This window comes from Gymnoscopelus microlampas (genome assembly GCF_963454915.1).
Source record: "Gymnoscopelus microlampas genome assembly, chromosome: 4".
Classification (NCBI taxonomy): domain Eukaryota; kingdom Metazoa; phylum Chordata; class Actinopteri; order Myctophiformes; family Myctophidae; genus Gymnoscopelus; species Gymnoscopelus microlampas.
The window spans coordinates 19,706,753-19,732,149 of record NC_139941.1 but is presented as its reverse complement, the minus strand read 5'-3'; the positions used below and the strand labels follow the sequence as shown (position 1 = coordinate 19,732,149).

Sequence of the window (25,397 nt, the reverse complement as noted above, 5' to 3'; positions counted from 1 at the left end):
ATCCCCATTTTCATTCCCACATCTTCAACAATCGGTCAGCTATCAATTAAAGGCCATGAGAAGACTTGACTTGAGCAAACAACATTTTGCCTCTAAACCTATGAACCAAAGGCCTCTGCAAAGTGCAAAACAAAGTAACTTCTTTCAAGTATGTCATTGTGTAATGCGTAAACACATACACACCATGCAGTATATTTATATATACATACATACATACGTGTGCATGAGAGTAAATATCTATATAAATTCCATGTTGCAATATCTATACACTATGAATACCTTTCATAGTATATATGGATATTTAATCATAGTATGATTTCATATATAGTTGTTTCTTTTTTCTTTTTTCATTGTTCCACTACTCGACAATGCAACAGTGTAATCTGCCATAATGTGTTGTATGACGTGTACATTGATGTCGGGTTCCCCTCTCTAGTGTCTGTCTGCACTTGTCTTTCATGTTCCTATTTTCAGTTATAGTACGGCTGCAAAATGGAACCAGCCACAATTGCATTTAGCCAAACACTACACTTGAATATATATATAAACAATCAAACAAATACTAGGTGCTGGATTCAATGATGTGTAGGTGCTGAATGGGTGCAGGAGAACAAAAGAGTAAATAAAGAAGGAAAACATTACAGGATCAAATGGAAAACATAACGGGTACAAAAATCCCACGCCACTGCAAATACCGCCCTCACCACCGCTTAAAAAGCATGACGCTGCTACATGATTGAACCCCCCACCCCAACTCCCCCTTCCCCCACAAACCCATTTGGACAGAAAAGCAAATAAACATTTTTCATAAAAAAAAGCATGCTCCACTAACGGACCAAAAACCATGACAGGACTGACAGGGGAAAATAAATGCTAACCAGTAACATCCATCAGCCATCAAAAGAAAACTTAACGCCACGGTTTAATAAAAAACAAAAGGAAATATAAAATAAAAATGCAATCCTCTGCCTCATATCACATGTGAGGAGGAGGAGGGGTGAGGCAGGGGAAGAAAACAAGAACATCTTCTGACTCAAGTCTATTTCCTTTTGCACAGTGGCTGCCATGTCGGCAAGCACTTGTTAGTGGGGAAAGAGCCAAAGTCGAACCCAAAGCTCCCCAGCTTGAGGAGAGTACAGGATCTTCAAGGTTAACACGAGGGTTGCGGTGGCACGATCTTCCGCGTCGCTCTTTCTTACAATAGTCTGTTATGTCACGGTTCCATTCCGGTTCCATTCTGTTTCACAATGAGCAGGTGGGTGGGTGTGTGTGTGCACGTGAAATCGGGGTGGTGGGTGATGGGTGGGTGGGTGGGTGCGGTTGTCGATGATGGTTGCTCCACGGAGTTCAATATAGAGCACTGAAAAGTCTGAAAAAGTGAGAGCGACTATTAAGTCACTCCCATCCGTTGTCCTTGATCATGTGTGCCAGCTCAATTATGAACTTGCCTTCTTTGTATTTCTGACTGCTCTCAAAAGCGTGCTCCTGCAAAAGAACAAAAACAAACAAGAAACCTCTTTAAAATTATTTATGAGACGATCAACTGATCAACTCATTACACTTTGCATAACAAATGAGCAACGACATACTGATACGATATAACTGCATCTTGCAGTTGCCAGCCTACTGGTGGTTCCCTGAAGATTCATATTATAACAGTATATGGATATAGATTTGCCAATTCCATATGAATTATGAAAGTCTAACATAGCAATTCCACTCTCTAAGATTGAAAGAGTCCATCTGAAAAAGGGAACACCAATCACATTCACCACCAATCAATACTAGCCCATTAACACATCCACCGCCAAGGGCTAATCTCATAATGTACTCACCACTGCCAAGGTTTTATTGTTGTTTTTTGTTTTTTTCAAGTCGCCATAGGCCCCGTTAAAATCCTTTAGATTGCGCGATCCACTGTTTGTAAACAACCTCCACATGTTGCTTCGTCTTTTAGTCCAGACCGCGAGTCAAACGGAGCCGCCATGTTTGAGTTCTGACCGTTTATGTTAACATGGGAAATGCGAGGAGGAAAAACTACACTGACTAAACAAAGTAGGGATGTCCGATTTTATCGGCCTCCCGATATTATCGGCCGATATTAGCATAAAAATTGATATCGGGAAAATATCGGTTTCGGCGCTTAACAGTTGGATTTAACGGACCGTAGGACTACGTTCTTGGCGGTTAATGTGTTAAGACCTGAGGCCACTCTTTAAAAAAAATCTAAATCATAAAATCTTTTGGAAAAAAAAATAAAAAAAATGTTTTCAAGATTTTTCAAAAATAGCAGATCTACAAGCTCATAGCGCGGCACTCGGTGCCGCGCTATGAGCTTGTATATCTGCTATTTTTGAATAGCCAAAGACATCTAAAGTGACACAGAAGCGTTCCAGGTATCAATGGGTTAAACAACATAAGGTGTTAGCTAGTGTGTGATTCATTAGCACAGGGATCAAACTGAATAATTAGCTTCTCTTTTGGTTTATAGTTTCTCCTACTTTGCCTGACAAAGAATGTCTTTTTTTTTTAGGTCACTTGGAGGGGCTTTCAGTGAGTTGCTCTCTTTTCTTTTTATCGAGTCACTTTCCTTTAGTCCTTTCAGACAATTACCAGGACAAGCCCCTTCAAAACATCCTGACATTTAATCACTGCAACCTCTCAGAGGTACTAGCCTAGCAGTCTGGAGCCAATCTCTGTGAGCTGTAATTATCTTATGCACCAAGAGCTAAAACTTCTTGGTTAAATACAAATCTCAAAAGTGCAAACTGTCATTGGAACTTTAATGGGCACTTTTTGAACCTTTTGAACCTTTGTTTGACCTACTGTTTTAAAAAAGGGTACGTCCAAAGTAAAGGAGAAACATTAAGGGCAAGTCTTAACCTCTTTCAACCTGGCATCCCTATTTTGGGCATGTCATTATAGGCAAAAAATACCAAAACAAACATCAAAAATAGCAAGAATAGCATATCTACAGGCTCACAAGCTTGTACATCGGCTATTTTATATACAGTAGTATATCGTCTTTGTCAGGTGGAAACCTTGTATGTCCAAAACTGTAACTTTTAAGGAAATGGAAAAAAAATGTTTCAATGTAGATCTATTTGAATTTAGTTACCAGCTCTTGTTAATACTTTTTAAACGCACAGATACACTTAACCACTTTAACTTAGAAAATATTTAAAAAATAGCAAAAAAATAGCAGATCTACAAGCTCAACACGCGTCACAGTGCGAAGCATTGTGAGCTTGTAGAATAGCAATTTTCGCTACCTACACAAAGTAGGGCATCAATTTACAACAACAACAAAAAAACTAAGAAAGAAACATGGAGATAAGAGGTTTCTGCACAACAGCGACGATATGCAGCTTAAGTGGTTGGAGTTCAAGCGGCTTACGTATTTCCAGCCGAGGGTGGTTTTACAGTTTTCACAGTAGATGTCAGCCACAGCATGTAAGCCTGTGAGGAGAACCCGCTCCTCTGCTGGCCCACAGCCCACATTGACACTGCAAGACAAACACACACACACACACACACACACACACACACACACACACACACACACACAGGTTAGTGTAACTATACTGGTGAGGCCGTCAGAATTTTAGGACGCCATAGAACAGTGGTTCTCAAAGCGGGTTCCGTGGACTCTCAGGGTCCTTTGAGGGGGTTCTAAAATGACCCTTGCAAGTCTGTAACTCTGACAGTATACAAATGGAACCAAATGGACCCTAACGGGTCCATTTGGTTCCATTTGTATACTGTCAGAGTTGAGGGGGGTCCTTGAAATGTTAAAGTTTGAGAACCACTGCCATAGAGAATAGCTGACATAGCCGGAAAATAGCAGATTTATGTGCTGCGACGCGTTGTGAGCTTGTAGATCGGCTATTTTCCGGTATGTGACATCGCCGCACAACACAATCAGAATCACTTTATTTGTCACTTTCCCCATGTACTTACATACATAAAGAATATGAAATACCGTTCCCCCTCAGTCACTTACAGTGCAACATAAAACACCAAGCCTATCTAAGAAACATAAAAAGACCAAAGCTAAAACACAGCATAAACAAACATTTAAAAAACCCAATATGTATGACATGCAATTCATCTTAAATAGTTACCAACTCAGCACATATAGGTAAGTGCCATGGTGCAATCCTTAAAAAAAAATCTAAAAGCCTAATCCAAATTATAATAACTTTAACCATAAAACCAACATTTCTCTTGTGAGGACCAGGAAAATGGTCCTCACAATGTCTGTTTCTCAAATGCTGCTATACTTGTGGGGACATTTCACACACACACACACACACACACACACACACACACACACACACACACACACACACACACACACACACACACACACACACACACACACACACACACACACACACACACACACACACACACACACACACACACACACACACACACACAGATGCTATTTTCAGTTAGTGGGCGAGTGTTAATTTAACACAGAGTTAAAGTAACCCTCTGGATTTTACTACAATATTTCCTAAACAAGCTGCGGCTTTACTGAATCTTTTGAATTCAGGGGCTCGTCATACTTACACAGAGTTAAAGAGATAGGCCCGTCCTTGGCTGCCTTGAAACGACTGAAAAAGAGAAAGGAAAAAGGGGAAAAAATGAAAAAGCATGTCAGGTGACGAGAACTTAAAGTCAAAACGGCGAGTGCACACAGAATGGAGGCATGTCAGCTGTCAAAAGCCCTCGGGTGCTTTTCTCCCAGTAGCTGAAGTGCACATACTTGTTCTCTTACTGTCAGGAGTTCCTACAGAGCAGTTTGACTGGGCCGAAGGAATAAGGCATGAGAAACATTTATTTCTACTGGTCTTCGTCAGGTTAGAGTAGGAAACAACAGCACACGCACATGGCACCACTATACTCTGAAATGACGTAACCATTCCGAAATATATATAATATCATGTATGTATTATGTAATATAATAATAATATGTGCTAAAGCTTAAATTAACCTTAAACATTATATCAGTGAGCAGTGAGCTGTGACCAAACCACCGTGGAACCATTAGACACCACTGTTCAACAGATTACCGTCTGCTGTGCTTTAACTCAATGCCAACAGTCCCATGTCAGATTGATTGTGTTATGCAATATGGCTAATACATAATGAGGCTATTAGCTGCATGTTACCATACAGGCAAGTAGCCTGGTAAACCACCCAGGTCGCGGAAATTGCATTTTTCAGCTGAAATCAAATGAAATGCGATTTTAGCAGGCTAACAGGCAAGGGGATTTTGGTAGGCCCATGTACCAGTTCTCCCCTAACAATTTAATTAGTTTCATTTTATTCCAATTTTATGTGAATTGTTTTAGTGTGAACTTTGCAAACACAAATACTGCTGTGTAAATAGAATTATCATAGTACAGTTAAATCATTGTCGTAAAATGGAGCTGGGTTTTGCCCTTGTTTCCAGGAAATGTTTGGTCACAGTAGTTAGAATAGCTACCAACCTTGCACTGACATTCTAAATGCTGCTTCAGGCCCCTGCCAGTATGTCTATGTGCATGTTTAAAATGAATGTGTACTGTATATGTAGCAGTGCAACGCTCCCATAGGGGGTAAGGACATAAGCCTGTCATCCCGTTTCTGTGGGGCCGTCATTCTTGGCTAGCACAGTGAGACAGACAGGCTCCATTGGGCTTTGCTTTTTTCCATTGCAAATTGAGTGCCATAGATAAGGCTGTGGTTAAGGGCGCTGCCTAACTGGACCACCAGCTGCCCTGACTGACCACAACCACCACCTCCCCACGGCGCAAATTCAAAGCAGCTTCATGTACCACAACTGAAATGTACCATCATCCCCTTTTCCCTCTCACTCGCAAGAATAACATTTTACATTTTGTCTTTGATACAGAGTAGATCCTGATTTTTGAGAGTCCTAGACCCACCGATTACCGTTTTTTGACCGATTTCTTTTCAAAAAGTGCATTTTTTAAAAATCAATTTGATTAAAGTTTCTATTTCAGAACATTTAACGTATAAGCAAACAAATTAATAAAAACAAGTATATTAAATGTTCATTTAAAAGTTGAATATACTTAACATTAAAGGTTAAAAACCGGGACAAACCGGCTGCATAATTAATTACAGATACTAATATCGCCAAAAACGTCAAAACAAATGGCCGATATGTCAGTCTGGCTTAAACACAGAGCATGCAAAGCACAGCGCAGCGCAGACGAAACAAGAGAAAATGACCTTCATTTGGGAGCAAGGGAACTAGGTCAGTCACTGTGGAGTTGATATCAAGTTCACCCACACAATTGTGTGTATGGTGGCGGTGGCTGAGGTGGTGGGGGTCTCTGTGTCACGAGGGGCGGGAGTCATATCTGTGGTCCACTTGGGTTAAGCTGAGCTATCAATTTAACCACTGGCTAAAAGGACTTCCCTCCCTTGCTCTGCCCTTATCTGTTTCCCACAGTCTATTTTTAATTTGCCAGTGTTGTTCTCTCCAGAGCAGTTAAGGCTCAGCGTAGACCACTATACACTCACAACATAAAGACTGTACAGGCCCATATACAATCCTGTCGGAAAGATTGGAGACTTATTTAACCTATTAAGACCTGTGGCCCATTCTACAAAATGTCTTCTAAATCCTAACAGTTTTTTGAAAAAAACTATGTTGCTATATCAGTGGTTCTCAAACTTTTTCATTTCAAGGACCCCCAAAATGATATGTATTTGACCCCCCCCATCTCAAAATATTTTGTTCCAGGGACCCCCCAGAAGCAAAGATTTGAGTTAAAATGTTTGCTTTAAAAAAAAAAAGAATAGCAGATCTACAAGCTCGAGTGCCGCGCTATGAGCTTGTATATCTGCTATTTTTTGAATAGCCAAAGAAATTTTAAATGACACAGAAGCGTTCCCAGTCTTAATGGGTTATTAAGGTGTATGATGAAGGCAGTTTCAGAGACAAACATTCTGCATTGTAGAAACCACCCTCAGGGCGTTTAGCTTAATTTTATACTTTAATATGCATTTAAGATTTTGAACTGTAACTGTGAGCCATAATGAAATTCACGACATAAGTATTTTGCTAAACTTGTTGTAATGCTCGTTTTCAAGGAATTATCTCAAGACAAATCTCAAAATCCCCTAAAATCCTCTTGACCACATAGTATGGAACAGAACGGTACCCTGCTCAAAGCAATATAAGCAAGCAACGTCTTTGGCCAAAAAAACATAAACTACAAATCCATTCTAAGCTGCAAAATCTTTGAAATCCCTTCACCACAGAGAATGATACACAGATCCACTTTGGTTTAAGAATTGCTTTTCAAAGCCATGTTTTCTGAACGGGGATTTCTCCTACCTTCACTGATAATAGCAATCTAGAAGCTAGATGGAATTACCTTGAGGAAAACCTCTTGTTCTATGTGTCCTAACTAAGTAGTTTCTTCATGTACTAAAGTACTCCATTTAAAATTCCCAATGACGTAATAGCCGATTTAGTTTAAAAGATTTTTTGTGACTAGATCATCATATATCTGTTGCATTCTATGGTTGCATTCTATGGTCTATTCTATGGTTATTCCAATGACCAAACTTTTCACCATTATGATGGGCAAAACAAAGTCATGATGTTAATATATACCCTAAAGCAGAGGTCTTCAACAGGGGGTCCGGGACCCCTAGGGGGTCCTCAGACTTACTACAGGGGGGCCACCAAATCTTTGTGTGATTCCCATTCTGAGGACTTTAGCCAGAAATAGCAGATCTACAAGCTGACCTTGTAGATCGGTTATTTTCGGCAAAGAGGTTTGGTGTAGAGGGTGAAAAGAGCAGACCAAGTACATAGTTGAAGGTGAAGTTCACCAAATATTGACGGTGAAGTGGTCTGAAAATATACATTAACATGAATCCAACATGTTAAACAAGTCTATGAAGCTATCTATGAAATCTATGAAAACGTTTAATCACAATTTTATACAATATGTAGTGGGGGTCCCTGTTTCATCTCTCTCTCTCAGCTAGGTGGTCCTTGGCCTGAAAAACGTTGAAGACCCCTGCCCTATAAGCAAGCAAAGCCATAGCCAAAATTCTCCTTGTGCAGACTACTGCATGTAGCAAATTGGAATAGAAGTAACTCAAATGTCTGGTTCTCACTTTGACATTTCCTCAGTATTCCTGTAACTGAGTATAAATGGACCCTGGGTCCATTTACGTCCATCTCAGTTAATTAAAGCTGCAATCCGGAACTTTTTTTGTGTGTGAATGAAACATTATTTTGACCAATTTGTATTGTAGAACACGTTAGAATATTAAGTACATTTGCAGTGGTTGGAGGTCATCTCCCTACTCTTCTGTTGAGAACAGTATTTCCCCTGCACCAAACGGGAGTTCCGTCTTAAGTGTCTCTCCTACGCGAGAGACCTGTGTTCGAATCCCTGTACCGACTTAAATCTTAAGGATTGCAGTTTTACACTGGAGTATGTACGATGTAGTTTCAATGTCTTTCCTAGAGTTTGACTTCAAATCATTCACATTGCCCTCAGGCTTCTAGTTTGTTTGGCTTTTTCATGGTCTTCCTGTATGTATGCTGTTCCTGGTTTAAGATTGGAAGGGGGCGGGGCTGAGGTGCTGTGCCACATTACCCACCTCTGCCAAGTGTTAAGTGGGCTAATCTTTCAGGCATCCCTAGAAGCCTTGCTACACTGTCTTAGAGGGGACAGAGTTGTATACCTCTGGCTCATGACAACTCAATGACTCAAACTGCTTCTCTGGGCAGAAAATCAGGGCTACAAGCTTGTAGGTCGGCTAACACTAGCGCTCATTATAAGACGGTACCATTTACGTCTACTCACTCTGTGACTCGGAGGACGGCTGTGGACAGTTCAGAAACCTGCCTACCAATGACATCATCAGTATGCAGGTTTGGTCATTTTAAACAAGATTTTTATTTTTTATTAATGTCAAGGATAATGGCTTCTATTTCAGCATGCTAACCTTCCAGGAAGAGAAAGGCCGTAGTTTCTATTAGGTTGGAATCCCAATCGATGATGTCATTGGTAGGCAGGTTTTTGAACTGTCCACACCCCACCGTGAGTAGACTTGTGGCATCTTTTATTGAGCAGTAGTGAGGAGGACCAATTATATGTAGATGAGGTTGGAAATTCGTGATGTGCTCCTTTAAGTTAGTAAAACCAGGAAAAGACATCACTTATGACATACAACTATAATATCAATTGATATCTATAATATCATTTTTTTCGCCCCTTCATTTTTCTTCTTCATGCTCAATGCGATAGCTGCACCATATACAGTAAATTACAAACAAATATTAATAAAAGGAGGCACCACCTAACAAATATCATATGCGATACGAATCAAATGTGGACTGGGCGACCGACGCTTGGCAGCATGTAGTGGAAAACCCCAGACTAAGGTGTCATCTTCTCCTAAGTAACATAATCGGCTTAGAAGAGTTGATGCTGAGGCCTTGGCGATGCTGCCTTGCACACCGGACTCACAAATGCCAAGGAGGTGTGGCAGACAATACAGAGCTTATAAATAGATCTGCAATCCTTTGTGATAATGCTCATAATAGATAATGATGCTTTTAACCACATGAAACCTAGCATCCCTATTCTGGGCTGAAGAGATTCGGTGTAGGGGGGGAAAGGAGGGACAGAGGATAAACCCCAGGGGGTCCCCTGTCACAACAGCATGGTGGCCAGTAGAGATGCGCGGATGGGGTTTTTCGTCACCCAAATCTGCGTGTACATGTTCATTATCCATCCGCCATCCAACCCATTATTTCATTATTAATATGTATTTCACCCACGGTTTATCCAATATTAATTAATTATTATATTTGATTGACCCAAATCCACCCTAACTGCGGTTATCCGCAGCAACCGCGGCTAAAACCACGATCCTTGCACATCTGACCATTTGCTGCTTTAAATCAGATCTGCTTTGAATTTGCATTTTCACATTAAAAAAGGTCCTTTTCACTGGGAGCGTGATTAAAATACATCAGCAAATATTTCGCATCAAACTATTCATATAGTTGATGCCTCATTTATACAGGTTGATGACTTTTATAAGTCGACCTAATTCCGAATAAGAATGGTGTTGCTTTATCGGCGCAAAATATTCATGCATTGGCCCCTGATGAAACTTGCGTGTCATCTCACAGGAAACTTTTCTCAGAGCTGCAGCTGTGTGCGGACGTTTCTTCTCTTTTATTCATCAAAGGTTTATCATTTGGTATGTAGTGGAGAAAGAGACAGTCCATGGAAATCCAATTTGCTATGTAAGTGGATGATTTAGGCTAATGAGCTCATTTGTCAAGAGTGACCTCATGGCATTAGCCCAATAAAGAAGGCAACAAAACCCAACATTCATATTTAACATTTACAGCAGGCCTGTAAAGAGACATGCTTTACATTTGCAGTAGGCCCATAAAGATATATCCTATATTAGATTAGGCTTATGTAGCCTTTGCGTTTCAATGTCAACAGGTGTGAATTGTCCAAAAACTGAACATGAAAGATGAAACATCATGTTACTTTCACAACGCTAGCGAGCGCGAAATATCACATTTAGGGACACATCGTTTGTCTTTCTTGGATTATGTCCCAAACATGGGGACCACTTGAAACCGAAAGGTGTGACGGTTGCATAGCGGCCAGAACATCTAGTGTTATATATTTACAGTAGTCCTGTAAAGAAACAGGTGTCACATTTTCTCACTGAGGTAAATGCAGATGGGCCGTAGTAGAATTATACTACTCCACAGTTTGATAATCATTCAGCATGCACATTTTAAGGAGGTGACACTGATTGTCCATAAGGGTCATGAAACATAATTTTTTGGCAAGTAACGACCTTCACCATCTTTGTCTGACAAGACTGGCTACGGTCCCACCACCTACTAGCTACTAGTCTAGTATTCATTATTTATAGTGCGTATGCAAACACTTCTAACAGACTGCTACATTAGGTCAATAAACATCATTTAGTGTGCTAAAAATACCAGTACCAGTCTGCAAAATGGTTGATTAAAGAGCATTTGTGTCAAATATCTTTCCTTATACCATTATACAACCACAACAATTTATGAAATTCTGGTAGAATTCTACATGATTTCAAAACTGGAACACAGGTTAACAGCATTCCATCATCATTATCCACAGGCAAACCACATCAGAAAGTAGAAATATCACTAGCATTCTGATGTTGAATACAAGCGTGGCTGGATACATACGTAGAAAGCAGTGTGATCTAGTATGAGAGTGATGGAACTAGCATAGATTCCCATTGTAAGAATGCACTGCGGAAATGCTGTCCATGTCAATGAGGAAGTTCCAAAGTTTGGAACTATGGCCCATAGCAGCCCGCTTTGCGGCGAGATCAAAGCGTGACAGAACTTTCTCTGTCTCTATCTTCTGGTAGAAAGGAGCCGCATCAATGCATGAAAAAGGCAAATACATATTTGCTACTGTGTGAAAATGTATTTCTCAGTGTGAAGCTCACTGGTGTCACTGGTTCCACAGCATTCCAATGGCAGTTTAGAGGAACCCTGGTGAACATTGTCTTAATGTCAACAGCTTTTTTTAGCTTCTCCCATTGTGACCTGCACTGGCGCCTTGACGTAAACACAAAGTACTGTATGCAGTTGTAAATTAATGTTACTGTTACATATTATGTAACTTATAGAGAGCTGAGCTTAGTTTTTATGTTTTTGCTAGCAGAGGCAGTTGTGCAGTTGAGCAGTTGCTCTTTCCTAATCTTCCCAAACATATCAATTTCAAACATAAATCATGGAATAAGGTCTTCCAAACCTACAACTAAGATCACTAAGCCTGATAAAAGACCCATTGCTAAGCCCCACCCCCCAATTGTTGACTGTCCAATGCTAGCAACTGTTGCTATGGTATCTCTCCAGCATCTTATCTGACAATATCACAAAGAGTCAGTCAACGTAAAATAGCATGCATACTGCTCCTGTCGGGTGGAAATCTTATGTCATGAAGTTATTATTTGTCACAAGCTCTTGCTAATACTTCTCATTGATTAAATATTTATAAAATCCACAGACAGACTTAAATCCTTTGGGCATGTCATTCTAGGCTGTGAGCTAGTAGACTACTTTTATAAGACACTGTCATACAACAAAGTATAAAATAGGGTATTCATTTATGAAAAGAAAAAAATATTTAAGAGATGATTATATATCATCATCTCTTACATCTTTTTTTACATAAACATACATCAAAATTATTATTATTAATAATAATAATAATATAAAGGTGCAGCTGTGACCAAAGATTCAATTTAAATATACCTCTGCAATTGTGTTTACCTACTGTATGTTTAACCACTTAAACTGAACCACTTGACTCCCAGGGCTCTATACTACAGTAGGTCAGATCCTTTTCCCCCTCTACACCAAATCTCTTTGCCGGAAACAGCCAATCTACAAGCTCACAAACACATTGTGAGCTTGTAGATCTGTAGATTTCTTCGCTCAATGTTCGCCCCCACAACATGTGGTTAAACTTTAAATTAATATTGCATGTTTATTCACTATACATTGATATCTTGAGGGGTTTATAGGTTGCATTGGAGAGCTCACCCAGGTAATGATGACAATAATAGTAGGTTAGTCATATTGACCGTATCATTAATCATAAAGGTGAAACATTATGTAAAGAAATACATTCTCAGTGATACCGATGTGTTGATGTGGTTACTTTGGCGAACGCTGGTGCCTGGATACAGCTGTCTGGGGAACCTCTCAGCATAACATCATTTATCCACTTATATGGCTAACATAAACACAGTGGTGGGAGAAGTACTCCAATGTTACCTTCAGTAAAAGTAGCAATACCACAAGATAGAAATACTCTGTTAATATTGTATTATGTTAATAATATAATATTTGTAAATATGTCAAAACATTGCACAAATAGCCTCTACATGTGAGCTTAAATATAAAATAGGTCTTAATTGGTTAATGCATGTTTTGAATTAATAATCAAAAAATCTACAAAGTAACTAGTAACTAAAGCTGTAAAATGACTGTAGTTAAGTATTTAAAAAATGGAAGTAAAGTAAATGTACTTCAAAAATGTATTCACGACAAAGCCGGATGCCCCATGGTGGATTCGAACCCACAACCTCCCTGGTGATGATGGGCAGGGACTTTACCACTGCGCCATCAGTGTCAGTTTAACTCAGAGAGTGTACAAATGGAACCAAATGGACCCTTACCGGTCCATTTGGTTCCATTTGTTCACTGACTCTGAGTTACATACCCGTAAGAGTCCATTTGGGCTGCTGGTGGTCCCTGGACCCGACGATGAGAACCAATGATCTAAAATGTTGATCATTCTAAATGATAATGAACAAATCCACGTTTTTGTACATGCTGACCTATAACTGCTTTTGTGTAGTCAGTCACACAATGATACAACATTGGGTTAAATGTGAATCAAGTAAATTAAGACAACTCACTCACTTAGACCAAATGAGACACACTGACTATTTCTAAAATAGTTACATCCAGACTTTTCTCAAATCATAATTAGCGTAACTGCTACAGTACACAACTGCTCAAAAAGAAAAAGTGGAAGCAGAGAGAGAGAGAGCAGACATTATGTCCATCTCTGCAGGCTGTTAGTCTGTCTGCAGAGTGCAGACAGCTCCGCAGGCGGAACAACAACCTGTGAGGTCTCCCAACACTCCCAAGTTGCGAGATGCAAACGGAGTTTAACCACTTAAACCCTAAGCTTACCAATTCTGAGCATGTCATTCGCATGTCCTCAGTTTCCTGCCATAGAGTGCAATACTGCCAGTGCCGTCAAAATATGAGATTATTTCATAAGCCTGTGCAGCACAGTGTACAGCTGTATGCAGTGGTTCTCAACCTTTTCAGGCTGTGGACCCCCCAAAATAATCTTATTTTGAACTGGGGACCCCCCCACCCTGACAAGCACTTAGAATTGTAGGAGTTGAGGACATTTAGTTTGACTCGGTTCCACAGATAAACATTTTTTTAAAAGCAGACCTACAAGATTGTGGATCGGCTATTTTCAGTTTTTATAGTATGGTTTGTTGGTCTTTTTCTTTTAGGTATTAAAAGGGTCTTAAAAGTCCTTAAATTGTCATCTGAGGACCCCCCAAAATCATGTGGGGACCCCCCTGGGGGTCCAGACCCACAGGTTGAGAACCACGGGACTAGAGGACTGGTCTTACCATGCTGGTCCCTTCAGTTTGTATTACTTTAATCAAATGACTGTTGGTTGACATGCTTTGGCTGCCTACTCTAACTAGTAGAGTAGGCATAGCCTAGCCATATCAGATTAGATTTGTATGTACCTGGAAGCTACGATTTATTTTTAAAACTTTTTGTGACATTTCCACACAAGTTGATTGAATAGTTTGTGAGGACGTTTCTTGTGGGCAAGATGGTGTTTTCTATGACTTTCTCTTGACAAAGAGACATGCAGTGTGATTTGCATTCTTATATGGGGTGAAATGCTGCACTGTCTTTGTGCTGCTTTGGTTGGTTTCGCTCTTCTGCTTTGTATTATGCTTCATTTATTATACGTCATTGTCGCTGCAACTTGCAGAAAATAGGCAGTCTCCAAGCTCACAATGCATCACTGCGTTGTGAGCTTGTAGATCGGCTATTTTTTAGGCATAAATCAGGCTTTACAGATGAAACCTCACAAATACATAAAACTCCAAGGTAATTATGGAAATTATTGGTTGTAGGAATTAAAGTCTTTAAACCCTATACTTATACTAAAGACCGTATTCCCAAGGGCTCTTTACAAGGCTCACTCTACACTAAATATCGTTGCTGGAAATAGCCAATCTATGAGCTCACGACACGTTGTGACACGTTGTGAGCTTATACATCTGCTATTTTCACCGGATGTTCGCCACCCGGAATAGGGATGCTAGGGTATGAGTGGTTAAACAGGCAACATAAATTATACCCAACAAGACTTAATTCATTTATCTTAATTGGTCACTCTCTGTGTGTCACAAAAAAACACTTAAAAAGGAAGAGTACACATTAAGATCAAATGTAAGAATGCTTTGGGTGGTTCAATAAAGTACAACATGCTAAATACAGTCTTTTGTGGGAGAATGAGCATGTTTATTTTGATATCACGCTGGAGTCTGCTCCCCCTATGTGCGGATAAACTCAATACCTCCTTTGGAGTTGATATCCTAAGACCAAAATAAAGAGACCTGAAATGGAAACCGCAATGTCCAAAAGACCCGACGTTGTCAAAATAAACAGGAGTGTTTGAATCTATTTATACAGCTCAATAACACTCCAAATATACTAGCTATAGTTAAAGCTGGTGGAGACCAATACTTTTTTATTTTTTTTTATTTTAATTGAGTGATAATTACATTAATAATAATAATAATCTTTGTTCTTTTGTTAAAAGCCTTGAAACACTACTCCACATGCATAAACATTCATAACTTAACTTGTTCAAGACAACAAGAATACCATGAGTTTTATGGGTGCATTTTCTCTTTTGGTCGCAAAATTATGGGATAAACAGGGTGGAGCGAAATGACACATTTTCTGCATTTGATCAAACACATTGCACAGTAAACTTCTCAGCGATTACCATTTGTACCTCAAGAGTGTACAAGGGTTACATTTGTACATTCTCAGAGTTAAACGGACACTCGGGATTGTACAGTGTATGACAGTGGGGTCCAGGGGCCCTCAGGGTTCCTTGAGAGGGTTCCAAATGGACCCTTACAGATCTGTAACCAGTGGTGTAAAGTAACTAAGTACATTTACTCAAGTACTGTACTTAAGTGCAAATGTGAGGTATTTTTTACTTACTGGAGTATTTCCAATTTTCAGTACTTTGACTTCTACTCCACTACATCTCAGAGGCAAATATTGTACTTTTACTCCACTACAATTATTTGAAAACTTTAGTTACTAGTTACTTTGCAGATATAAATGATTATATTATAGAACATACATGAACCACTTTAGCCCTATTTTGTACCTAGGCTATTTGAAAATAGCCGATCTACAAGCTCACAACGCGTCGCATCGAGCTTGTAGATCTGCTATTTTCAAACATTTTCGTACTTTTACTTTTGGTACTTTAAGTATATTTTGATGCCAATACTTTTGTACCTTTACACCTTTTACATTTTGAATTTTGGACTTTCACATAACAGACAGTACAGTAACAGAGTACTTCTACATTGCAGTATTGATACTTTTACTTAAGTAAAACATTTGAGTACTTTTTCCACCACTGTCTGTAACTCTGAGAGTTACGGTATGGTGGTTCCTTGAAAAAAGAAAGAGACGTTTGAGAACAACTGGTGTGTAACGTCGCCATACCTTTGAGATGAGCTCATCGTGATTGGCCAGATGTGCTCGACAGTGGATGCAGCTGTAGGTGCGGTGGCAGGTAGGCAGGTAAGCCTGGAAGGTCTTTGATTTGGTCATCTTCACCATGTCAGTTGGGCAGGGCTCCTCGCTGGCGTCAGGGCTGGCACTGGAAGAGTTGCAGCTCTGCTGGACTTGCTGACAGAAGAAGCACTGGAAGATGCAAGCAAGAGCCGTCGTTGTTGTGAAGTGGGTGTGTGGCGCACTCCACACAGACACCACGGGAGAAAATCAAACCTGTGGGGAGGGGAGGGGGAGGAGGACATGGTGAGAAGCATGCCCAATCTGCTTTCATTATTTCTAGCATTCATTATATTCCTTTCGGACAGACAGACAGTCAGATAGATAGACATATCCTACTATAATTCTAGTAACCTCTGTCCGTCTGTAGTGGTGAGTGAGTGAGTGAGTAGGTGAGTGAGTGAGTAGGTGAAGCTACCCGTTTCTCCTCAGTGGCTGGACCAATTGCTCTGATTTTGCACACAGCCATTGACCATTACCATCTGAACGCAACTGTGAAGCCCGTTTTTCAATTTCATCAAATCTCAGCTTCTTATTAGCGTTTATGTGTCAAACAATGGCGCCATGGTTACGGGCCTGCCCAGCTATGGGACGAACTGGCTCCCAGGTTGCCAGATCATGTGCGCATATCCCCCCACGGATGCGCTGCGCCGACCGGGTATGGTCTAGTAGACCTAAATTGATCTAAGGGAAATTCAGTGCAATTAACTAAAAAGATCAATACATGGTGAAGTATTGGTTTAACCTTTACCACAGACTTGAATTACTTATGTAAGATAAAATGTCTCCAAGTTATCTCAAACAAACCAGACGAATCCTACTATAATTCTAGTAACCTCTGTCCGTCTGTAGTGGTGAGTGAGTGAGTGAGTAGGTGAGTGAGTGAGTAGGTGAGTGAGTGAGTAGGTGAAGCTACCCGTTTCTCCTCAGTGGCTGGACCAATTGCTCTGATTTTGCACACAGCCATTGACCATTACCATCTGAACGCAACTGTGAAGCCCGTTTTTCATTTCATCAAATCTCAGCTTCTTATTAGCGTTTATGTGTCAAACAATGGCGCCATGGTTACGGGCCTGCCCAGCTATGGGACGAACTGGCTCCGGGGTTGCCAGATCATGTGCGCATATCCCCCCACGGATGCGCTGCGCCGACCGGGTATGGTCCAGTAGACCTAAATTGATCTAAGGGAAATTCAGTGCAATTAACTAATAAGATCAATACATGGTGAAGTATTGGTTTAACCTTTACCACAGACTTTAATTACTTATGTAAGATAAAATGTCTCCAAGTTATCTCAAACAAACCAGACGAATGAAATCTGTTGTCATAACTTGATTCATGACATGAAAATACATCTTTGTCATGCATATTGAAATGGGATTTGTCTCTCCTGTATATGAAATGCTAATTGTCATGTGCATCACGTAATATTTATAGCCTTTAGGAAAATATAATACGGATGGGGAATAGTCATTTTCCAATTTCCGTTTTTTCCAATCAGAAAGAAGTAATTCTAACATCACTAGCTATTTTTTAATTGCAAGCCAAGCTGCCTGGCACTTCCTGATTGGAGCTGCACATCTGAATTAAATCATATTTGTATTGGATTGAAGAGGGATAGCAAATTAATTTGTTGTATCAGTTGTTTGTGTGTGTTTACCCATTATCAATGTGTGTGTGTGTGTGTGTGTGTGTGTGTGTGTGTGTGTGTGTGTGTGTGTGTGTGTGTGTGTGTGTGTGTGTGTGTGTGTGTGTGTGTGTGTGACCCATAGGAGGCACCACAAATGTCATTGTTTGTTGCAACAACATGACCCCCCCACCACCAAATTAAGTAAATTCACCAAATTAATGATTTCATGAAATATATGTGACATTGACTATCAAACAGGGTTTTGATATTCCATGATGTTTGATCTGCATCAAACTTTTCTTACAAAAATATATATACATCATGGATACAACATCCAATCAACACACCAAACTGGAATCGCATGTTGAGTGATAAATCATGTTGAGCGATCTCTAGCGCGCACCTCCACAAGCACTTTCACTTCAGCCAACAGGGGGTGCCACAAATACGGAAAGCTGCAAGTCGTAGAAATGCTATCTCCTCCCCATCCTGACGGCTGCAACCCATGACTTACACAGCCCTGGCTAGGCAACCCAGCCTGGGGAGATATGCGCTCCGCGGAGTGTCCTTCTCAAGTTGTGGCTAATTCCGACGACAAATTAATTTTCTGGAGGATCATGGATGTTCTTCTGTCACTTTGGAGGCAATGAAAGACTATTGATATAAATTACTCAATTCTGAAGCCTTTTTTTGAGGTGACAGACAACCAAAATGTGTTGAAGGGGAGGAAGTGGCCAGGTTGTTGTGAGAGACTAACCATCTCACTCTTTGAGTACTCTTGAGATTGTAAATCAAATCAACAACTTGACAGCAATGTTGATGTAGAGTGGACGTCTCATAACACGTGAACGTGGGACATGGATTAAGATTATTCAGCTATACTCAACAAGGCCTGTATTTGTATACTACTAGTAAATATGAACAGCCACTGCAACGCAGAGAGAATAAAGTTTCAAAAGAGAGCAACGTGTTGGAACAGGAAGAGCAGGGAGAGAGAGAGAGAGAGAGAGAGAGAGAGAGAGAGAGAGAGAGAGACAGAGAGAGAAGTCAGAAGGGGGGGCAGTCAGAGAGAGAGAGAGAGAGACAAAGACAGAGAGAAGTCAGAAGGGGGGGGGCAGTCAGAGAGAGAAAGAGAGAGTGACAGAGAGGGAGAGAAGTCAGAAGGGGGGGGCAGTCAGAGAGAGAAAGAGAGAGAGAGCGACAGAGGGAGAGAGAAGTCAGAAGGGGGGGGGGCAGTCAGGGAGAGAAAGAGAGAGAGAGCGAGAGAGAGAGAAGTCAGAAGGGGGGGGGGGCAGTCAGACAGTCTAGTCAGGCAAACAAAGAAGCTTCCGCAACTCAACAGGAAGCAGCCGTGACGTTCACTGACTATACTCCTTAGTACAACAGTGTCGCTTGCCCAAAAGATTGCCCAATCTGATCTACAAGCTGACCATGCGCTTGTTAGTTTGTATTTTGGGGCAAGTATCACCGAACTTAAAATGTTAATGTTAAATGGTCTAATTTGTGGACATTCTGGAAATGAAATTGTCAGAATCACACGTGGAAAAATAAGAAAAGAACAACAAAACACAATAATGATGCCCCCCTTCTGCGCACACGCGCACGCACACACACACACACACACACACACACACACACACACACACACACACACACACACACACACACACACACACACACACACACACACACACTCTAAGTGACAGGATGAGTGATGCATGTAACTCTCTGCTGGTCTATTCAGTTGTAGAACAAGTCTTGTCAGCAAGCGACAGCGTTGTACAAAGGAGTCATTAAATGAGAGATAATGAGATCACGTTACTTGACTTGGGAGATAGATGGCACATCGTACAACAGCCTCATTGGCAACAAGTCAAACCCTGCAATTAGATTTTTTATTTTTTTGCATTAATGTCATATTACACATTTGTAAGTGAAAATGATCTTTATTCCGCTGCAGATTAACCACTTGAACCCTTCTGTGGGGAACATTCACCAAAAAATTGCCAATCTACAAGCTCACAATGCATCGATGTGTAGATCAGCTATTTTTGGGGCAAATATTTGATGTAAGGGGGGGCACTAGGGACACCTGGGCACCGCGATGTAAAATTGGCTATTTTGTCCAAAATTGTAAAAAAATATATATATATATTTGGCAAATGTTTTTAAGTTAAGTAAAGTATACATGATTAGAACATGCTTAAACATTGGACAATTAAGGTCTAATGTTTCTTCAATTGCTACAAAACCTGTATATCCAGTCATTTGGGGGCATAAACAAGAACATTTTCGTCTGATAATGATGTAGGCAACGGTGCATGTTCACATCATGTATACTTTACAGTACTTAAGACCATTGTTCAAATATTATATACATCTTTTAAGCATTTTGGACAAAATAACAAATTTTGCATCGAGGTGCCCAGATGTCCCTAGTGCCCACCTATCCTGGATCCGCTCAGCACACCAAGTATAGGCTTTTTCTTTTCCAAGAAAAACGCTGTGTTATTGTCACAGATCTGAGCTCACACAGTCAAAACAAAGAGAAGGCAGCACCGCGTGCGTCTCGGTGGTGACTGAGCAGCACTACAGGAAGAGAAGAGAGAGAGAGAGAGAGACCTCCAGACAAAGACACTCTCTCACATGTCCTCACAGCGACAACAACAACAAAGACACAATGTTGACAATCTCGTTTCCTTTCATCTAATTACCTTCTAATTACCCATTTAACGGTGACAAGTCCGTACATAGTCCCTCAACCCAGTAAACCCTCGTTTATTTATAGCCACTCCGTCGTACGACGGTGTCGCTCGCCGAAAAGAAAAAGATCTACAAAGCCATATATAGTTTGCAGATGTGCGATTTTTTTTTTCTTTTTCGGCAAGCGACAACCTTGACACAGTGCCTATATGTATACAGTAATGGCAAATTAAAACGGACGTGAATGGAAGGCATGCACTTCTGATCAGATCAGAACATTATTTAAACAAAGAACACGACGTCAACTTCAGGAGATCAACGTTGTTTTTTTTCCAGGGACAGTTGAAGATATTGTTATTGTTGATAAACACTGGGTTCTATAGCTTACTGAGCAACACATCTCTTGGTTCTGAAGAAGTAATCTACTCACCACCTGAATCCGAGTGGATCAAAATAAACAGTCTGCTGGTGAGGTTCATTAAATCAATGCTTAATTTCATAGCAAGGATCTAGTGTTGTCCTCAGTGTTGGTGACTTCTGATCGGGTCCATGCGTGTTGCTGTCACTGGACGGTCAACTTCTGTCCTTATGGTGGTGTTGATGACTCTCATTTCTTCTACTGTCTTTCTTTGTTGTTTCTTTTGTGTTCGTGATAGACTGGCCTGGTTACTTTGATACAGAAACGTCACCGTGGTGTGGGCGGAGCCACAGCCCCCGACTGCAGCGTTGCCAGATTGTGTGAGAGATATAAGCAAGCCAGGTATATGAAAACAAGCCCAAAAGAAGCGAAAATAGCAGATCTACAAAAACATATCTCGGGGGAAAAAGTCAAACATTTAGACATTAAAAAAAAAACATTTAAACAACAAAAATCTGTTACAGGGGTCACAAAATACTTTTAGATGGGGGGGTCCATGGACAAACACATAGGCCTATTAATTTGGGGGTCCTTAACATGAAAATGTTTAAGAACCACTGGTTAAAACAACATTAGGAAAGGATAAGCCCAAAATAAGTAACTACACTTTAAAAACAAGCCCAAAAAGTAGCAACTCTACAGATATTTACAAGCATAATAACAACCCCAAAGTCGCTTATAATAAGCGGACATGGCAACATTTCCTGACTGACACTTCCACCGACCAATGGCTGTGCAGGGTTTCAGAGACGACACGCGAGGGGGGGGGGGGCGGTCTGGGGCCCGGATGTGTAAATAAATACAAGGGCAGTGATGGAAGAAGTACTCAGTACTCATTGTGCAGAATGTTCTATTTCACAAGTTCAAAAAGTATAAAAAATACTCAAGTACTGTACATGTACTTAGTTACTTTACACCACTGCTTTAATGCTGTATACGACACCGTTGTACGACGCATCAATTGTTATTTGTGTGATATGGACTTGTTTTTCCATTACTACTAGAAAGTAGCTTATAACCAATAGTTCTTTATGTTACGCTACTAAATCAATCAATGGCAGAAGGACTGTTTCGGTGTAATTGTTTTTCTGAACGATTTACACGTGCCATCTATCTTTTTTTGACAAGTCAGAACAACCAATGCGTTCAAACAAAGGTGAATAACCTGATGACATATGAAGTCATTGGTGCTTCACAGATCGCAACAGTATTGACATTGTTCCCACGGTTACCGTCATTTCATCCATGGAATTTTGTGTGGTGCATTATTTTCTCCTATTTAAAAAAAAAAAAATCAAAAGGTATTCATTATTAAACCCCCCAGGCCACATTCTCTATGTGTTTTGACTAGCCTTGGATCGAGACTATCATAGATGTATTTGATAGTCTGACTTTTACTTTCATATCCATGATATGCAAATATCCGAGGCTATGTTTTGACCAGACTACTGCATCATGGACATCATCGTGCAAAATGTGTCGAGGATTATCATTACATTATTATTTCCTTCAGGAAAACAAACTCGACAATGCATTAGAATAGATCGTCGTATGTAATGATGTTAAGTTGCATAACAAAAGGACCATTCGGGACAAAAACAAACATTGAACCAAAACACTTCCTCCACATTGGTGTGAGGTGTGACTGAGGACACAGCGTGTCTGTGTTTACCATCAGTTCACGTGGCAGTGGATGGAGACCTAGACCCACATATTATGGAAGGAGACATCAACAGCGCTTTGTTCTCAGCAGTGGTGTGAAGGAACTAAGTACTCAAGTACTGTACTTAGGGGTATTTATGTTTTTACTTTACTTGTATTTCCAAATGTCAGTACTTTTAGCCTACTTCTACTCCACTACTACATCTCAGAGGCAAATATTGTAGCCTACTTTTACTCCACTACAATTATTTGAAAACATGTGTTACTTTGTGGAAAAGATTTGTATGCAACTTGTGAAATTGGACATTCTGCATAATGAATACTTTCTACTTTTGGTACTTTAAGTACATTTTGAATTCCGGACTCTTACTTGCAACATGGTATTTCTACATTGCAGTATTGATACTTTTAAGTAAAACAATGGAGTACTTTTTCCACCACTGACTAGAGTAGATCATATGGAAGCAAACATCAACAACGTTTTGTTCCTCTCAGTGATTGAAGACAAAACATGAACACAATGCAGTTACTTTAATTATCAATTATTATATTATAAAACATACATTAACCACTTTAGCCCTATTTTATACATTTGAAAATAGCCGATCTACAAGATGCGACACGCTGTGAGCTTGTAGATCTGCTATTTTCAAACATTTTAGTACTTTTACTTTTGGTACTTTAAGTACATTTTGATACCAATACTTTAGTACTTTTACTCAAGTACATTTTGAATTCCGGACTTCTACTTGTAACGACCACTGGTCAGTTATTATTAAAATAAATAAGGGAAAAAACATCTTACTCAGAACAGCAGGTGGAGGGAAAGTGGAGAAAGGACTTTCTCCAGGGATGGATCCAGGCCAAGGGCCCTGCAGGGGACACGACTGTCACCGTCCCTACTTGAACTGTGTTGACTCCATGGCCGATGGGTCCGTTAGGTCTCCCAACATAACAACATGAGCTTCTCCTCCAGAGGGACCGCAAGAACCTCCGACAGCAGCAGCGGGACCAGGAGGCCTGTTTCCATCCAACAGATCTGGATCGTCTCTGTCTGTGCCAGCAGTTCCATCGGCTAAAAAAAAAGTGTGTAAATGCTAGAACGATCTCACAATCATGGGGGGAAAAACAAAAAAATGCGGGGCAGGTTTAAAAGGCAAACCAGATTGATGTTATTTATTTTTATTTTATCTCTTTAATTCCGACGAGATACCAGGATTCCTTTTCTGTTTTGCATTTGCATGGCACTATTTCAACAACCAGTTTGATGTTTATGATGATGCTCCCCCCCGTCACGTCGGCCTATGACGCTGTTTGTTCCTGCCCGTGGCCCACTTTGAAGGGGATCTTTAATGCGCTGTGATGCGATGGACGGCTGGCTTCTGTCGCTCAGTGCGACATCAAACCTGTCACACATATACAGCTCAGCTGGTACTTGTTTACGCCATCAAACAGTTCGCGCGTGGATCCAGATCCCTGTGATGATGCGATGCCGATCCGGTGCCCTATCCGAACCGCGATTATATACGTCCGAACTTCTTCAAACTTGTTGTTGTCATGAATGGAGTCGCCTTGGTTACACAGCCGTCGTTGCGTCCGATCAATCCTCTGATGTCGAGCGAAGCAGCCAATCACTCTTCAGGGAGACTGTTGGGAGAGATAGCCAAGGTTGCCAGATGTTGTGAGAGAAATAAGCAACCGGGTCTATGAAAACAAGCCCAAAAGAAGCCACATCACATCAGCACTTTATATACCAGTGGCTTTTTGAAAATATCCGATCTACAAGCTCATGTGTGCATGTAGATCGGATATTTTCAGAAGAATCGTGGAAAAAAAACACACAGGTCCCTGGCACAAACTATTTTCAGTCCGCAGACAAATACATATTAATTTAGGGGTCCTTGCCATGAAGATGTTTGAGAACCACTGGTTTAAAAAACATTACACAGCAAGCCCAAAATAAGCACATCTTAGCTAAGCTTTATAAACAAGCCAAAAAAAAACTATACAAAAATATTTTTTAATTATTTACAAGCAACTTTACATAAAAACAAGCCAAAAGTCGCTTATAATAAGCAGACATGGCAACGCTGGAGATAGCGCGCTCACGTACACCTTGGCTTGTTTTTGGTCATGCGCGCCACCGAGGCAGACACGTGCCGCTTCTTGCCAAACACCCACTGCGCATGTATGAGCGCATTGTGAGCACGTGGTCAAGTGGAGCTGTTGTAAACAAAAACACAGTGGAGAAAAAAAAAGGGAAAATACTACTCTACTTTTGGTACTATTAAAGTATAATTTGATACCAATACTTGTGTACCTTTACAGTAAATGTTGAATGCAGGACAGGACTAACAGGGTATTTCTACATTGCAGTATTGATACTTTTACTTTAAAAAACTGAGTACTTTTTTCCACCACTGTGAAAAGCACAACAAGGGTTCATAATGCTGTTTGATATAAAGGTATTTAGTCTAGCTGTCAATCACAAGTTAGATTTTTTAAATTGTTAT

General features: G+C 40.4%; 1 protein-coding gene across 2 annotated transcripts; it reads right to left on the bottom strand.

The window, feature by feature from the left end:
- Positions 1-779: 779 nt before the first annotated feature.
- On the bottom strand, positions 780-24,473 carry LOC311043291 (protein yippee-like 1). Of its 2 annotated transcripts, none has more exons than XM_084054482.1 (5): positions 23,690-24,473; positions 16,403-16,687; positions 4,579-4,622; positions 3,398-3,506; positions 780-1,485 (listed from the first exon to the last, which is right to left on the bottom strand). In XM_084054482.1, the coding sequence occupies exons 2-5, from the start codon at positions 16,517-16,519 to the stop codon at positions 1,396-1,398; spliced, it is 360 nt and encodes a 119-aa protein (XP_083910608.1). In that variant the 5' UTR covers positions 16,520-16,687; positions 23,690-24,473; the 3' UTR covers positions 780-1,395. The 2 variants fall into 2 exon arrangements, with proteins under 2 accessions (XP_083910608.1, XP_083910607.1); XM_084054481.1 differs by lacking the exon at positions 23,690-24,473 and adding an exon at positions 21,235-21,448.
- Positions 24,474-25,397: the final 924 nt, after the last annotated feature.

Bases quoted from the DNA above. Each gene is read 5' to 3' on its own strand.
- LOC311043291 (XM_084054482.1), bottom strand. From the start codon at position 16,519: ATGGTGAAGATGACCAAATCAAAGACCTTCCAGGCTTACCTGCCTACC. The intron at 4,623-16,402 runs GTATGGCGACGT...TCTCTTTTTCAG, and splicing joins ACGATGAGCTCATCTCAAAG to TCGTTTCAAGGCAGCCAAGG. The intron at 1,486-3,397 runs GTAAGCCGCTTG...GTTCTTTTGCAG, and splicing joins CCACCCTCGGCTGGAAATAC to GAGCACGCTTTTGAGAGCAG.